The following is a 16,738-nucleotide window of genomic DNA, read 5'->3' on the forward strand; positions in this document are numbered from 1 at the left end:
AGATAACAATTCTAGGTGATCAATCAAGAATTATTGTGAAGAACAACCAAGGATGAAGATCATAAAAGATTAAGAACCCTAAAAATCTTAGATCTGATAAATCATAAAAACCCTATGAAAAACCCTAAACCTAACAGGCAAATTACTCAGACATGTTAAATAAAGCACAAATCATAATTCTGAATAACATGAATAGATAATAAAAGTAAAAGAGGGAGTTCAAGAAATCTTCTCTCTACAAAGAATTCAGATCTATCTCTCCCAAAAGCTCTCAATATCCTTTCTCTCAAAAACTGCTAGCAGATAACTTAAGGGTTTCAAAAACCTAAAAATAATATATATACATCCTAAAACACGTCCAGGGGCTTATGTTGCAATTGTAGAAGACTTTGGGCAAATTTGTAAAACTTCCAATTTCTTGTTCTCTCGTCGGGTAAACATGAGTGTTGATCGATGCTCCTTTGTGTGGTGTCGATCGATGCTAGTACTCTGATCCGACTCCAACTTGATTTCCTTCGGTAAAATGCTCCAAAATGATCCAACTTGTTCCATATTGCCCCATCCGTGCCAAACTCCTAAATAACCTGTAAAGACTCAAAAATAACCTAGAAACAAATCAAAAGACTCAAAAAAGCACACTTATATCATGGTTAAAAACCATAAAAACCATGATATATCACCGATCTCATCCTCGTGTACCCCGTCGAGTAGACCATCGGGCAGGTCTGGGAAACTAGGTCAAAGGGGTTTCCATATATAAACCCCTCCTCTCCTAGCTCGCAAACGAGCACGCCGCAGACCCTCAAACCAGAGAGCGAGAGCTTCTGTGAGAGAACTGAGCGACTCAAATACTTTTCCTTTTTGTTTTACATTTCCTTTCATACTTTTTATCATTTCTTTTAGATTTCTATCTTGTACTCTTTCTACTCTACTCTACCGTTTGTTATAATGCAATTTTCATTCTTATTCGTTGTTATGTTTCTTGTTATTATGTCCGAGTAGTGTAGTAAAGTTTCTAGGGATGGGATAGATGATTTTGTGTTTTTGATCGGTTAGGATGCCTTAGTTTGATTTGTATATGTTTGATAGATTTCCTTCTAGGTTGGTGTTCTTAATGCTGTCAACAGACCGAGAGGTTGACATTAGATCTAGGGTGTTTTACCACCGAGAGGTGTAGATGAGATGCTTGAATCAACCAATGCTAGAGGTTCACTTGCTCTGAGTAAGAAATTAGATGAGTTTGGGTTTACTGAAAATAATGAATCGGATCTTAATGTCTGCTTGGTCATGTTTCTCCAATGAGAGTTGGGTAGGGAAGTGATCAAGGTTGATTGTTGCTAGTGCGATAGTGTGGTAACAAAGTTTTAGAGATTCATTGTCTAGGAAATATTTGCTTGAGGCATGTAAGGCATCTGTACTGGTCAAGAATACTTAGGATTTGATTACCCCATCCTTAGAAGCTTTCGTATTTTAATTGTTTACATTTTTCTTTCATTACTCGATCACTTACCTGATCAGGTACACGATAACCTGTATCGAGTAATACCTCGAGCTGTTCATACCCCATTTGCTTACTCGATCACCCCACCCGATCCTGTACTCGAATGCTTGCATCGAGTGCTTAGATCGTGTGGTTGCTTGTTTATATTCTTTCTTTATTTTAGGATTTTTAGATCAAAACCTCTATTTGCTTGGCTTGACTTGTATTGTTCTGATCATATCCTTCCTGCTAGCAATAGACAACCATTTGGATTGATAACCCTTTGTACTACAACTGCATAGGGAATTGATACCCTGGGTGAAAACCTGTTTATCACTAGGTGAAAGCTGAAAGTCACGTCCTATATTGAAACCATAATTGTAAACTTTTTTTTTTTGAATTTAATGTTAAATTATATTCAAAAGAAAAATAAACGTTTTACAAAGTTTATGTAAAAAACTTTAAAACAGTTTAAAATAAAATCATTCAGTAGAATCTAGCTGCAAACCAAACTTGGATGGTTGTGGCTTTACCACCTTGAAGTGTACTTAGACGGTTTCGGACATTCTTGTCTATTAGCTTGATCAGATGCTCTGCCGTCAGAGGGTGTTCTCCATGCCGTCGACCGTTTCTTTCTTTCCAAATCGAGTAGATGGTGGTTTGGAAAGCATAACCGAGGATTAACTTCAGTGTTTTGTCCAGAGCATTACCAGCAAGAAGAGTGATGACATCTTTCCAGTGACTTGTGTATTTGTCTGCGAGTAGCTTTTTAACTAACCCTTCCCACACCAGCTGTGTATAAGAACACTGGAAAAATAGATGTTCTCTCGTTTCTAGCAAATGATTGCAGAGGATACAACTTGCGTTTGCCTGAGGATTCCATTGCTTCATTTTGTCACCTGTTGCGACTCTGTTTTTTACTACCAACCATGTGAGGAAGGCGTACTTTGGAGTGGCTTGTGCGAACCAGATTACTTTGAAGTCGACCAGTTGTGGGTGGGCAGCATGAATATGTTGCCATGTATCTTTGGTTGAGAAACTGTTACGGTAACAGTCGTTTTTTCCTTTCCACAGAGGTATGTCGTGAATCTCACAAGAAAAACATAGCTTCTGTTTCTAATCTCTTCCTCTACAGCAGTTAACAAAGGCAACCGATGTTTCCGTCTCCTCTGCATATTCATTACATCAGCCATAGTGCTTGATTTCGAGATACCGAGGTCTATAAAGCCTTTGTCACCAAGTAAATCATGTAAACAGCCTAGCAAACTCCATTTATCAAACCAGAAAGATGTTGATGCACCAATATGCACTTCCATCTTAAAAAACTGCTTAGCATGATCCCTATATTTCAATAGTTTCCTCCAAATCCAAGAGCCAGAGGTTGTGTTATCTTTTTCAGCCCAGAAAGAACCAGTTCTAATAAGAGACCGTTGCACCCAATCCACCCATAAAGAGCTTATAGCTGAAAAAATTCTCCAAATCAGTTTGAGCATACTCACCTTATTTGCTTCCGCGATTGACCGTAACCCCAAACCTCCCTCACTCTTTGGTAAACAGACCTCTGACCAAGCAACTTTAGTTTTCCTTGTGTTCAAAGAAGGTCCAAACCACAAGAAAGCAGAGCATAACCGATCAATCTCTTGGATGTAGGATTTAGGAAGTCTAAAAGCTGATATCCAGAAGTTTGTCAAACTGAAAAGAACTGAACTAATTAGCTGTAATCGGCCTGCAAAAGAGAGCATTCGAGCTGTCCAAGAAGCTATTCGCATGTGTATTTTTTCTATAAGAGGGAGGTAATCCCTTGATGTCATCCGCCTTGGTAATAGCGGTAAGCCCAAATACCGAACTGGCAAAGAGCCGTACGGAAACGGGAACTCGTGGAGAATCTCTTCTCGCTGGGCCAAGGGAATGCCAACAGTGTAGATAGTTGATTTTTCAATACTAATATGCAGACCAGAGTGAACCGCAAAGTCATCAAACACCCGCAGAGCACCAGAGACTGACTGTTTAGAGCCATCCACAAACACCATTAGATCATCAGCAAAACAAAGGTGGGTGAGTTTCAACTTTTTACACCTGGGGTGGTATCCAAATTCCCTATTCGCAGCAGCCACATCAAGCTTGCGAGAGAGTACATTCATGCAAATAACAAAAAGATATGGGCTGAGTGAGCAGCCTTGCCGTAAACCTCTCGTACTACGAAAGTAACCCGCTAGTTCTCCATTAACTTGGACTGAGAAAGATGCGGTTGTGATGCAGGTTTGTATCCAGTAGACATACTGCGCAGGAAATGCCATTGCTCTCAAGGTGGTAAGTAAAAAACTCCATTATACAGAGTCAAAAGCTTTAGATATGTCTATCTTTAAAGCACAACGAGGAGAAACTGTGTCCTTGTGATAGTCTTTAATAATTTCTGTAGCAAGAAACACATTTTCCATTAGCAATTTGTCCTTGACAAAAGTTGATTGATTAGGGACGATGAACTTCGGTAGAATGATCTTTAGTCAGTTTGCCAGAATCTTCGAAATGACCTTATAAAGGACATTGCAGCAGGAAATCAGTTTGTAGTCTTTCATGAGTCTCACTTTTTTCTTCTTTGATATGAGAGCCAGAATAGTAGAGTTGACCCCTTTAGGTAGAAAGCCAGTTCTGAAAAAGGATTGTATAGCCACTACAAATTCATCACCTATGGTTGCCCATGAAGCCTTGAAGAACTCCACAGTAAAACCATCCGGTCTCGGTGATTTTGAGCCTGGCATTGCAAATAACACCCTCCTGATCTCCTCCTTAGATACTTCATGGGTGAGTAGTCTCTTATCACTCTCATTACATTTAAAATCCAAAACAGATTCCAGCTCCTCTTGCGACCAGGGGGTGTAATCCGCGGGTTGCAGATTGAGAAAACCCTGAAAATAACTTTCAGCTTCGCTTTTGATTTGATCTTGAGTGTCTACGACCTGACCATTGTCGCATTGAATCTCTTTGATACTATTACTGGACTCACGGAGAGTAGCTGCAGTATGGAATGCTTTATTATTTTGATCACCAACTTTCAACCAATGAAGCTTCGCTTTCTGCTTCAAATAATTCTCCTCAATATCCGAAAGCTTTCTCCATTTTTCATAAGCAGTCACGTCATCACAAACAGCTTATGACGTGGGATTTGCCATTGTTTTAGTCTGCAGATCACATAAAATCTTATATGCTTCCTTTGTGCGGACTGAGATAGCACCAACCATGCGTTTCTCCAAAGATCGCAAGCGAGGCTTTAAATCTTTCAATTGCTTTGAAAATCTGTGCATTGCAGAAGTAGAATGAAACAGAGATGGATACTTTCTCCACTGCTCCTCCATATCCTTAGGGAAATCTGGATGAAAGGTAGTAACATTGATAAACTTGAAAGGTTTCTTAATCTTTGGCGCCACCGGTGAGAGGTAGAACCGACACCTAAGATGGTCCCAGCACCCACCCGGTTCAAACACATAGTAGGATTGAGCAAAGTGCTGAAGTCAATGGTTATTAATAAGGACTCTGTCAAGTTTTTTACAGATAACCTCATCTTGCCGCTTATTACACCATGTAAACCTTTGTCCATGATAATGCATATCGGAAAGTTCGCAGTAGCTAGCAAAATCTTGGAAGTCCCTCATTCCTGTCGTGCAGAAGGGGGTGGAAGCATTAAGAGAGTGATCATCACCATCCAGTATTTCATTAAAATCACTACAGAGTAGCCAAGCTTTATCCCTAAATAAAAGAGAGTCATAATTGTAAACCTTGCTCATACTGACGATCTCCCAACCGTTGAAGAGACAGCAGCTGGTTTCTTATTTGTTGATCAATCCACTTAATTAGTAGAGTTGGACTATTTCGTGTATCACCATGTCTCCGTCCATTCTGTTCCCTCCAAATGGTGTAAGCTGTGAGTTGAAAGATATACCTAGTAAAAAAACTCTCCACTCGATCCAGAGGATGGTCCGAGACATGGACAAGAAGCGCCTGCCAGTTAGTTGTGTATCTAGCTTAGGACACCCCTTTAGCTAAAACAGCCCAAATTTCTGATGCATACACACATCAAAAAAAAAAGATGATCTCGTGTTTCAGTGCAGTTTTGACACAAATTACAGATCTCTTAGGCCCCCTATTCCCCCGCACCATACGAGCACCATTTACTAATCGATCTTGTACTGCTAACCATTTGCAGAGTTAGTAAAGAATGTTGGTCTGAATTCACCATTTTCCCACGCCAAAGAACAATATATATCATTGTGCTCTTTTCGATGCTGGTACTGTGATGACAGAAACCCTTCAATCGCTTTTAGGTGAGCCTGACGGTGGCTCCTCCTGCGTCGAGAAGACCATGCTTCAGCCACTGACATATTTCGACTGATCTCCAAAGCGGTAACACCTCTATCTCCCGTAACATCAAACAATCTACCTAATGGTAACCAGTTATCAAACCAAAAGGAAGTAAGCCGTCCATTCTCCACTGCTACTTTACATAAAAATCTTGATACGTATGATAATATACTCTCTTCATATAATAATATTTGTATGATATTATAGATAATTTATTTTCTTTTAGGTATATAATATTTTCAATTTTCAATGTAAAATTAATTAGTTTTTAATTGGTAATTTGGACCATTTATATCTTGTAGATTTAAACGTCAATTAATTGTCACGAAAAGTTTAAAAAAAAAAATTGATTGACGTTTCATAAAGATGACGGAGAAGAGTTGTCTTCTCGAACATTACAATCAAAATTCTCTTACATAACTATATATAGTATGATTTTTCATCTTGCTAAAACCCCTAATTACAAGGACATCATCACATCACATGACTTGAGTTTGTGTGACAATATAGATTGAAGTAGAGATTTAAAAAGTCGATTACAAACTCAATTTTACTTCAATCTTCACAATTATTCTTTCCGTAAAGTTTGGTTTTCACTTCTGGATGCTGGTTCAACCCAACGGTTCAAACGTTTCAACGACGAAGACACCTGCAGTGTATTTAACAATAAGCATTAAGCCAAATAATGAAATATACACATCAATTATTTTATCATAATTTTTTTTATTACTAATAAAATAATATTCAATGTATATAGTATGTACCTGTTGATCCCAGTTTGTTCTCATAGTCATTATGGTAAGCACACAAGTTTGAACGAAAATTCCAAATATCATTCCTAACCACACGCCCTAAAATTTAAGAAAACAAACACTATATTACCTTGTATATTATCACTAAATGTATTATTTATTGTGACAGTAAAAAAACTATAAACAACTTTAAAAAAAGACTGATAAAAAGTGAACTTACTTTGACTTGCAAACCGACAACATAGCCAAGAAAAACACCGGAAGGGATTCCAACAAAGTAATAGCAAGCAAGGTTAACGTACGTGACATATTTTTGCCATCCTGCTCCAACAGCAACTCCTACAACCAGTAATAATCAGTTCACATGTAATTAAGGGTTAGAAACAAATTTAATTTGTCGTGTAACCATATTAATATGAACAATACTTGGGTTCACCCCTAGGAGTGAACCTCTCCATTCACCCCCTTATAAAATAAGGAAATAAAATCTGTATATATTATTATAAAATTAAAAAATTTAAACCGCTCTTTAATAAACCCAAACCGACATATATAAAATCTAAATCCTAACCATCTCATTTGTGAACCCAAACCGATATATAATTTCGTTCTACTTGTAAAATCTAAACTCTAACCATCTCATTTGTGAACCCAAACCGACATATAATTTTGTTCTAATCGTGAAATCTAAACCCTAACATCTCATTTGTGAACCCAAACCGACATATAATTTTGTTCTATTTGTAAAATCTAAACCCTAACCATCTCATTTGTGAATCCAAACTGACATATAATTTCATTCTAATTGTAAAATCTAAACCCTAACCACCTTATTTGTAAACCCAAACCGACATATAATTTCGTTTTAGTTGTAAAATCTAAATCCTAACCACTTCATTTGTAAACTCAAACCGACATATAATTTTATTCTAATTTTAAAAATCTAAACCAATCCAATATTTAAATTTCCTTAATTAAAAGTATACAGAATTTGTTTCCTTAATTTGATTTGCTTTTTAATTTAATTTTGATTTATTTTTTAAATGAAATATTAGATGGAAGATTCTGATTGGCTGAAAGAAGAGGGGGTGAACGGAGAGGTTCACCCCTAGGGGTGAACCTAAGTATTTTTCTATTAATATCTCTACATTCTGGATTAAATTAATTTGCAGATAATGATAAATTGTTAACTCATTATACGTGAGAGTGACTGAATACCTATAAAATACCAGTTTCATGCATGAATTAGTGTGCTCACTGGAAAACGAATCCTTATAATGTTTCATTGATTGAATGTATCATGTTAAAACAGATACATTACCAGAGAGAACCGGTTGCACACTGTTCAAGAGAATGGAGAAGGCCAAGAGTGGAGAAAGATCGGCTACTTGTGTGGCAACAGCTTCACTTTTTGTAAAAATGTATGAAACCCTTCCTCTTAAAAACAGGAAGACAAAGAAGAAGATGATTCCTATTGAAAGTGATGTCAAAACCACTATCACTGTCGCAAATTTGGCCCTTTTAGAGTTTCCACTCCCGATCTCATTTGATACTCTTACACTATTGCAAATATTATAACATAAAATAAAATGTAAGAAAAAGAGAATAAGATGTTTAAATGAATCTTGAATAATCTAATATTTAGGACGATTTAAAATCAGATATATCAAATATATCACTCTAGCCAGTTTAATGTTATAATATTAAATATATCACTCTAGCCAGTTTAATGTATCAAATATATCTAATACTATGATATAATATGTAATATATATAATATTTGTGCACCTTGCTGCTGCCATGAAGCCGAAGGCTACCATCATCTCTAGTGCATTAATATTGATGCTGCGAACAAAAAAAAAAATTGAAAAACATATAATATTGAATCTAAATAACAATAATTTTTTATTTGATTTGAGTCTCGCTTGAACCATATATGATTACATAACATGCATGTGTGAAAGTGAAACTAATAGTATAAAAATAACAACAACATCTCTGACAATTACCTAGCAGTACTAAAATAAAAAGAGAGAGAGTTTAATTACGTAAATTTTCAAAAACCATTTGACGAGCTTAAAAGAGATCGATGGACAAATTGGAAATTGAATACATTGTGTTACAAAAACTAAAATTTGATTGTAATAATAAATCATTGCACACATTTCATCAGATATTTAAATTTCAGCTAAAATATCTACAATAGTAGTAATACACAAAGTTACTTTCATACCAAATTAAGAATTCATTCGTCTCTTAACTAAGTTTCTTGTGGGTAATATTGTAGAATAGCATAATTATATAATCGATAAAATCATGCTCAATTGCAAAAGCATTCTGCCATTCCGCCGGTGCCAATAAGCTATAGAGAGTATAATTAGTACGATTAGTAACCTAGACCGTACCTATCATTTCCATTGGCATCAGTGTACATCATACATGTATTAGAATTCAGATCAACAATCTAAAGATGTACAAACGTATGAATATAACTTCAAAGACAAGAGACCTAAAACTGATATAGTTTTACCAGATTGCAAGTGCGTTAAGAGCAACTTCAGCATTTCTTAAGTTTCCAGTGAGCAGAATCAAGATCGAGTTGTACCATAGCTCCAAGCTGCCAAAAATTCATATCATAAAGTGCTTGCTATTATGTATTACGATAGCAATAGTTTTTTTTAAAAAAAAAATTTTTATGCATGTTTATGTCACGAATATATATATACATAAACATGCAATAATTCTCTATAACGTATATTTTAAAATTTTCAATCTTGTTTATATTAAATATATATGCATAAATAACCATCTCTTATTTCAACCAACGTGACAGTTATTAGATAACGACGGTATTTGTATAATTCTATGACTAATATATATTTACGTAGATGCTGGTTTGACGAGACATGTGTTGATACTTTTAGGACTTGACACAATAAAAACTTGGGAAGACTGAAAATCATACCAAACCATTCCACCGGAAGATAGAGATAGTTTGAAAACGGGCCAAAGATCCTTGAAAGCCAACCAAGAGAATCCTCTCCACGTGTCCTTACACCCACCGCACGTGACAAACAAGAGTTGCGCAATGTTAGGCAACCAGTGCGCTACGAGAGACGAGGTCATGGCACCAGCGATCCCCAAATCAAAATGAACCACTAGAAGCCACGACAAGAAGACATGGACCCCTAATGAGACAGCAGCCACGTAGGCGATGATCTTGTTCTTGCTCTGAGCTTGGAGGAACATTTGGCAAGTGAAGGAAGGCACGAAAGAGATGTTGATGCCTATGACCCATAGAGCTATTTTCCGAGCCACACGAACAAGGCGTTCCTCTTGACCTAGGGCCAAGAGGATTGGGCCCGAAAAGATGTAGATGGGCATGAGGCACATGGTACAGCCTATGAGGACGATCCATGATCGCTGGAGGTAAATCCCAAGCATATGATATTGTTTTGCTCCGTAGGCTTGACCACATAATGTTTCTAGTGCACTAGCCATGCCTAACTGCATATATTGTCATGGACGTATCGTTATTACACGGTTAAAAAAAAAAAAAAACTATTTCATGGTGAATGACACTCATAAATCATAACGTGATAACTATCAACCCAATGCAAGGGGACATCCGATGAAAATAAACGCTTATAATATGTCCTAATAAAGTATGCATTTTAGAAAAGTAGAAAGCATAACAACTACCCTTTAAAAGACTAATAACATCATAAGCACTATTTCATATCATAATAGGAATCTCACGCAGACCAACCAAAATATCATCGGCATTGGCAGGTGCCCATTTGGACATTAGTGGCCAATGAATCTTGTCACTTCTTGACAATGTTGTCTTTGCTACACTACGGATCGGAGCACAAATTTAAAAAGGAATATTATTCGTCATAATTAATATTAATCTTTCTGACCATTCGTTTATGTTGCGTCATTTCTAAGCAATTTTTTCCGAAATTTTTTGTAGAATCAATATATTCCCCAACATTTTTTTGTTAAAGGGGTTTCTTATATTCTCCAACTTTTCTTTAAAAAAATTATTCACCCAATTAAAATCTAGCTTACAATGAAATGTTTTTGCTGCAAAAAAACAATTGATGTAATAATCAAATCTAACGGAGTTCAAATTCGTTAAGACTTGTCTATGTGCAAAGCAAAAAGGTAACGACATTAACAATAAACGAACACCTTAACAACAAGTACGACCAACAATGTCTTCCAAACCCGTCCGTCTACATACAATCTATAAAGTAAAGATATGACATATTTTAATTTCATAAGGCCAAAGAGTTGTGTGGTTGTGAATTTATGACTGGTTGAAGAAGAAACCAAAACAATCTCCGACAAGAAGTCTATCTAAGCATTCACGTCACCATATATGTCATTCAAATTACTCCAAACATATATATCATTCAAACTACTCCAAACACCCTAACATAGATACTCTAGTCTTTATTACGAACAAAAAAAATTATTTTCTTTTTAGTGAAGTGTTAGTGAAAGAATAAGAGATATTATTGTTGTATTATTCTCGTTAATTAATGCATATATAGTAACTAACCAAGATACCATTACTGAAACGGAGGAGAACGGTGAGGGTGATGGAGTAAGCGGCCAACTCGGTTGAGCCAAGGTGGCCAATGAAAGCTTGAGTTATCAAAGATAGTCCTGACGTAGAGAATCTCGTAAAGATCGCTGGCCCAGCCACAACCCATAGCTTCTTAGATTCCCTGCAAACCTTCTCTCGGATCCCCAACTCATCCTCTTCTCTGCCGCTCTCCGTGGACTTTTGCAGTAGGGTCTCCGTCACTTCTCCTCCCATGGCTTACAAGAGAGAGTGAAGAGAGAGAACATAGAAGGCAAGGGAAGAGGAGAGAGGAGAGAGGAGAGAATTTTGTTTGGTGGGTCGTTTTTGTTTATTAACGGAGGAGGTGAAAAGCCGGCCTATACATCTTTTTTAAGATTCTTTGCCAAATTGGTTATTTAACAAAAGAGAGATTGACACTATGGCACACTTTTGATGAAAGTGTTTGCATTCTAGCACACTTTCTATATATGAGGCACTTTTTTACAACTTTTTACATTATTTACATAATTTTTGGACTATTTTATTCCTATATATAACAAGAATATGAGAGAGATCAAACTAGAGTTCAAACAAAATAAAATGTGGAGACCATTTTTACTATCAACTAAAACAAATATAAATGTTCTATTTTTTATCTCAAACACTTTTATGTCATATTTTTCCAATTCTTCTTTTTACTTTTTTTGTTTCTTTTCTTTTTCTTCTCTCTTTGTAAACACTTTATTTAATTATTATGATATATATGGTTGATTTTATTTTTGTGATTCATTATAATTATATTTTTCAAATATTTTAAGATCCATTTTACTATGCTTAAAATTGAATAATATGTATAATTATTCATTTATAGTTTAATATTTGTTCATTATTATGTGGATACTTAAAGTGTCTTATTATGTGGATACTTATTTGTGGATGATCATATAAAAACATAATAATACATGTAAACTGACCACATGATATCCACGAGACAGTGACCATATATTTAGTTTCTTTGTGGCATCAACAATCAATTTCCATATGTTATTTTTTAAGGGTTGTCCACGAGACAACGACCATATGGTGTCCACAAAATATTAACCATATGGTTAGTTTACATGTAAATTAACCACATGATATCCACGAGACAGTGACCTTATATATATATATATATTATCCAATTATAGTTGAATATTTGTTAATTGTAATGCGGATGCTAAAAAAGTCTTATTATGTGGATACTAATGTCTTATTTGTGGATACTTATTTGGATACTTAAAATCAAATCCACATGGATGATGAGTTATACACATCCACTAAAAACTACTTGTGTTCTGGTGAAACAATCGTTGTTAACTATCAAACAATTTTAACCTCATCATATCCCCTAAAAAACTAAGCATGATACTGTTCATTATATTATATCCTAAACCCTAAACCTCGAAACCCTAAATCTTAAACCCTATACCCTAAAGCCTAAACCCTATACCCTAAAACCTAAATCCTAAACTTTAGACCTTAACCTTAGATCATAAACCATAATCATAAATTTAATTTCATAGAAATTTTAACAAATGTAGTGAAATATGAAGATCTTTTACTATAAAACATTGAAATTGACCTACCCCAACCTGTACACCCTGAACCTTAATTTAGACCAAATTTTTGACTTCTTGCATTACATTCTTTATAAATTTCCAAATTCATTGATGTTGTTCGCTATTATGTGGATGGTTAACATGCATAGATGAATACTTATTTTTGGATGACCAGAAAAAAAAACATATGAATACCTAATTAATTAAACAATTTGTGGTTTAGTAAAGTAGTCATGGTAAACTATCAAACGATTTTAATCTTTCATGTCCATAAAATCAAGTCCACATGGACACTAAGTTATACACGTCCACTAAAAACTATTTGTGTTGGTGAAGTAGTCATTGTTAACTATCAAACAATTTTAACCTCATCATATCCCCTAAAAACCTAAGCATGAAACTGTTCATTATATCCTATACTAAACTCTAAACCCTACACCTCTAAAACTCTAAACCCTAAATCCTAAATTTTATATCATAAACCATAATCATAAATTTAATTTCATATCAATTGTAACAAATGTAGCTAAATCTGAATAATTTTTACTAGTAAACATAAAACTGATGGTCAATAACAAATTAAAAAGATTTGATGGATGATATTATATATATTGAACATGAAACTAAATAATCATAAACATATAAGCATATAGATTTGATTTTATAGATGATAAATATATCAAAATGCAAAATTAAAAGAAATGTATAAATGTGGCTAAGAAATATATATATATATTGTTATCTACCACTCAAGATTATTCAAACACATATATTAAAGAAAGGGAGTAAGATAAACAAATAAAATAAAAATTATTTGGAGATGGAGAGAGAGTTAGAGAGGGTGAGAAAAATAAGATAAATGAAATGAAATAAAATAAAAATAAAAAATAAAAGAAGGATGTATTGTTGGGAAGTAATATGTTTGGAGAGAGAGTTAAAGGGAAAGAAAGTAAAACAATATAAAAAAGTGTGTGGTGGTGCAAAAGTGTGTTAGAATGTAATTTTTTATAGAAAAGTGTGTTAGAGTGCACATATTTCTTAACAAAAATACTTTTCCATGAATTTTCATACTGTTCAAAACTAGTTAGTCTAGTTTAATAATTTATTGGTTGTGTGAAAAGAAATAATTTTTTTATAATTAAAAGAGGAGTATGTTTTTGAATATGTCTGAAATCCTCACTTTATTTACAGCAATTGCCACTCAATCTTATTATATAAAGTTAGGTTTTGAAAGTTAGCCATTAACAAGATTTTGACATGTGTCAAGTTATCAATCTGAGATTTTGACATGTGTAAAAGTTAATATTTAAGAAGAGTAATTTGATTACAACAAAAACAAAATATTTGTTTTAAAAAATATTAATAATACAAAAAAATAATTATCAAAAATTACAAAAATTATCAAAAATTACAAAGTATTTTTAAATAATTATAAAGAGATTATATATATATATATATATATATATATATTTCATAAAATTCAATATTATAATATTATGTACATATTTTTAAATTTAAGTTATTAATTCTACAAAAAAAAGCAGAAATAGGGATTAAGGAAAATATATAGTTAATAATTAATTATAAATTTTGAAAATATTCACTTCTATATAAACATCAATCGTCTCATATTTTTCATCTAACAAAATAACATATTTAAAAACACTGCTTTCAACTTTATTTAATTGGGAACTTTATTTAATGGGATCATAAATTTGTCTTATTTTTTTTAAACCAAAATTTACTCATACTTTCTCCTTTTTCAGTTGGGAATATGTAAGATTAATATGTTAACCCAAAAAAAAAGATTAATATATGCGTCTTTGTTTCCTAATACTGTATTTTCAAATTTATTGTAGTATTTTTATATTGTTTTGTTTAATTTATATTTTCTTCTTTGAATTATTTTGGATTCATATATTACCGTGGTTATAATTTTCTATAATTTTTTTAATTATGTAAAATTAATTTTCTTCTAATTTCTCAACCTTGATTGGTTGGTCATAAACCCTTTTTTTTTACACATAATTGTTACCACTATTCATTTCATCCAAAAGGGAGATAACGAGTAGAAGCTCATCAACTTAATGGATGGATAAAATAGGCTAATCAAACACAAACTTACAACAAACATAGATAAATAGATTGGAAAAAAACATAAATAGTTGTTGATAGATCCATAGGAGTTCGAAGACTGTGACACCCTGGTTTGCGAAAAAGTTTAAAAGAATTGATTTGACCACCTATATCGCCAAAATGCACTTATCTTTTCGGTCAAGGGTCATGAGAGAACTTCATGATGAATGACCTTCCTGAAAGTGATTATCGGAACTGTGCGAGGGAGGACAAAACACATGAAAGGATCATTTGTTGATTTGTAGGGTCGGTAAACAAGTTTTTAAAACCTCCAAAACGTAAGCAGCCATCAAATATGGGTGGGTCCACGGGCCATGAATAGATGTAGGGCCCACTTACTAAGGTGGCCCATGGAATGAGAGTGGACATGGGCTCACTAAGCAAGGTGGCGGTTGGGGGGTTACGGAGACAGAGGCTATATCATGGTGTGTCAAAGACAATTCCACGAAGACATTGAGAAATTTAACATTAGCTACTATCAAAAGATTTTGTAACGTTAGAAAAATGTTTTACTTTCATTGGTTGTCGAAGCAAGCCATTTTGAGATAGCAAAAAGACGTGGATAGTTATCTCCACACAGGAGGAGGGCAGAGCCAAGGTTCTCTCTATGGTGGAGAAGGTTGGACACAAGGTTATCTCCCCAAGAGAGAAAGGTGGAGGAAGTTGGACGCAAGGTTATCTCTCCAAGGGAGGAAAGGCGGAGCCAAGGTTCTCTCCATGGTGGAAGAGGTTGGACGCAAGGTTCTCTCAATAAGGGAGAAGGGCGGAGCCGAGGTTTTCTCCATGGTGATCATACTTTATTGTGATGATACATCATTGATTAGTATACTATGTAATATATTTTTTATTCGAAATGTTTTTTGAACTACATTATGGTGTGTCAAAGACACTTCCACGAATAAGTTGAAAAATTTAACATTAGTTACTATCAAAAGATTTTGTGACGTTAGAAAAGGGTCTTTAGTTTCATTGGTTGTTGGAGCAACCCATTTTGAGATAGCTAAAAGAAGTGAACATGTTCTCTCCACACATGAGGAGGGCAGAGCCAAAGTTTTCTTTATGGTGGAGGAGGTTGGACGCAAGGTTATCTCCCCAAGGGAGGAAGGTGGAGAAGGTTGGACGCAAGGTTATCTCCCCAAGAAAGGAAGATGGAGCCAAGGTTTTCTCCATGGTGGAGGAGGTTTGACACAAGATTCTCTCCATAAGAGAGGAAGACGGAGCCGAGGTTCTCTCCATAACATAAACGTGAGAAGATGGAAGAAGAGAAGAAGGCAATGGAAGAAGAATCAAATTTTGTTCACGCGCCGTGTATATACTAAGGTTTTTATTTATTTTGATTCTTTTAAGTTTAAATTTTAAATCTATTTCTAATGATTAACCCCAAATTAAGTTGGAATTTTGTGTTTTGATTTTGGGGTTTCTCTGGTTCATCAGGATTTTAGGATGATAATCATCATCTCTCCGGTCACGTGGTGGCGTACTCATCAACGACGGCAGATAGAGCTTGACCATGGAGAACGCACCTGGTAGCAAAGCAAGACATTGAGATATTGTCCCTACCTCTCTAATTGCTTCTTTTTTTCCATTCATTAACAGAGAGATTTAAGATTTGTATTGATTTCCATTCATTTTTTAAAAATTAGTTCTTTGATCTTGATTCTCTCTCAATTTTATCTGGAATCGTTTTGTTTCTCCTTTATTATAAGTTTGTGCTGAGGCGATTAACATGCTATTTGTATTCTTTCCTCTCCACAGATTTACTATGCGAGGACCGGTGGAATCCTTAGAACAGCGATGTTATTATGGGGAGATTAGCATATATTTTTCCAGTTTAGTGATT

The 16,738-nt window shown here is 34.6% G+C and overlaps 1 protein-coding gene across 2 annotated transcripts; it reads right to left on the reverse strand.

Annotated features, from left to right (window-relative positions):
- Nucleotides 6,175-11,555, reverse strand: LOC104757672 (protein DETOXIFICATION 23). 2 transcript variants are annotated; one of them, XM_010480421.2, is made up of 8 exons: nucleotides 11,159-11,555; nucleotides 9,554-10,095; nucleotides 9,119-9,205; nucleotides 8,377-8,433; nucleotides 7,910-8,148; nucleotides 6,809-6,927; nucleotides 6,601-6,687; nucleotides 6,175-6,485 (listed from the first exon to the last, which is right to left on the reverse strand). In XM_010480421.2, the coding sequence occupies exons 1-8, from the start codon at nucleotides 11,417-11,419 to the stop codon at nucleotides 6,405-6,407; spliced, it is 1,473 nt and encodes a 490-aa protein (XP_010478723.1). In that variant the 5' UTR covers nucleotides 11,420-11,555; the 3' UTR covers nucleotides 6,175-6,404. The 2 variants fall into 2 exon arrangements, with proteins under 2 accessions (XP_010478723.1, XP_019094348.1); XM_019238803.1 differs by having other exon boundaries at nucleotides 11,167-11,247.

The sequence above is a fragment of the Camelina sativa genome, chromosome 17, assembly GCF_000633955.1.
Source record: "Camelina sativa cultivar DH55 chromosome 17, Cs, whole genome shotgun sequence".
Taxonomy (NCBI): domain Eukaryota; kingdom Viridiplantae; phylum Streptophyta; class Magnoliopsida; order Brassicales; family Brassicaceae; genus Camelina; species Camelina sativa.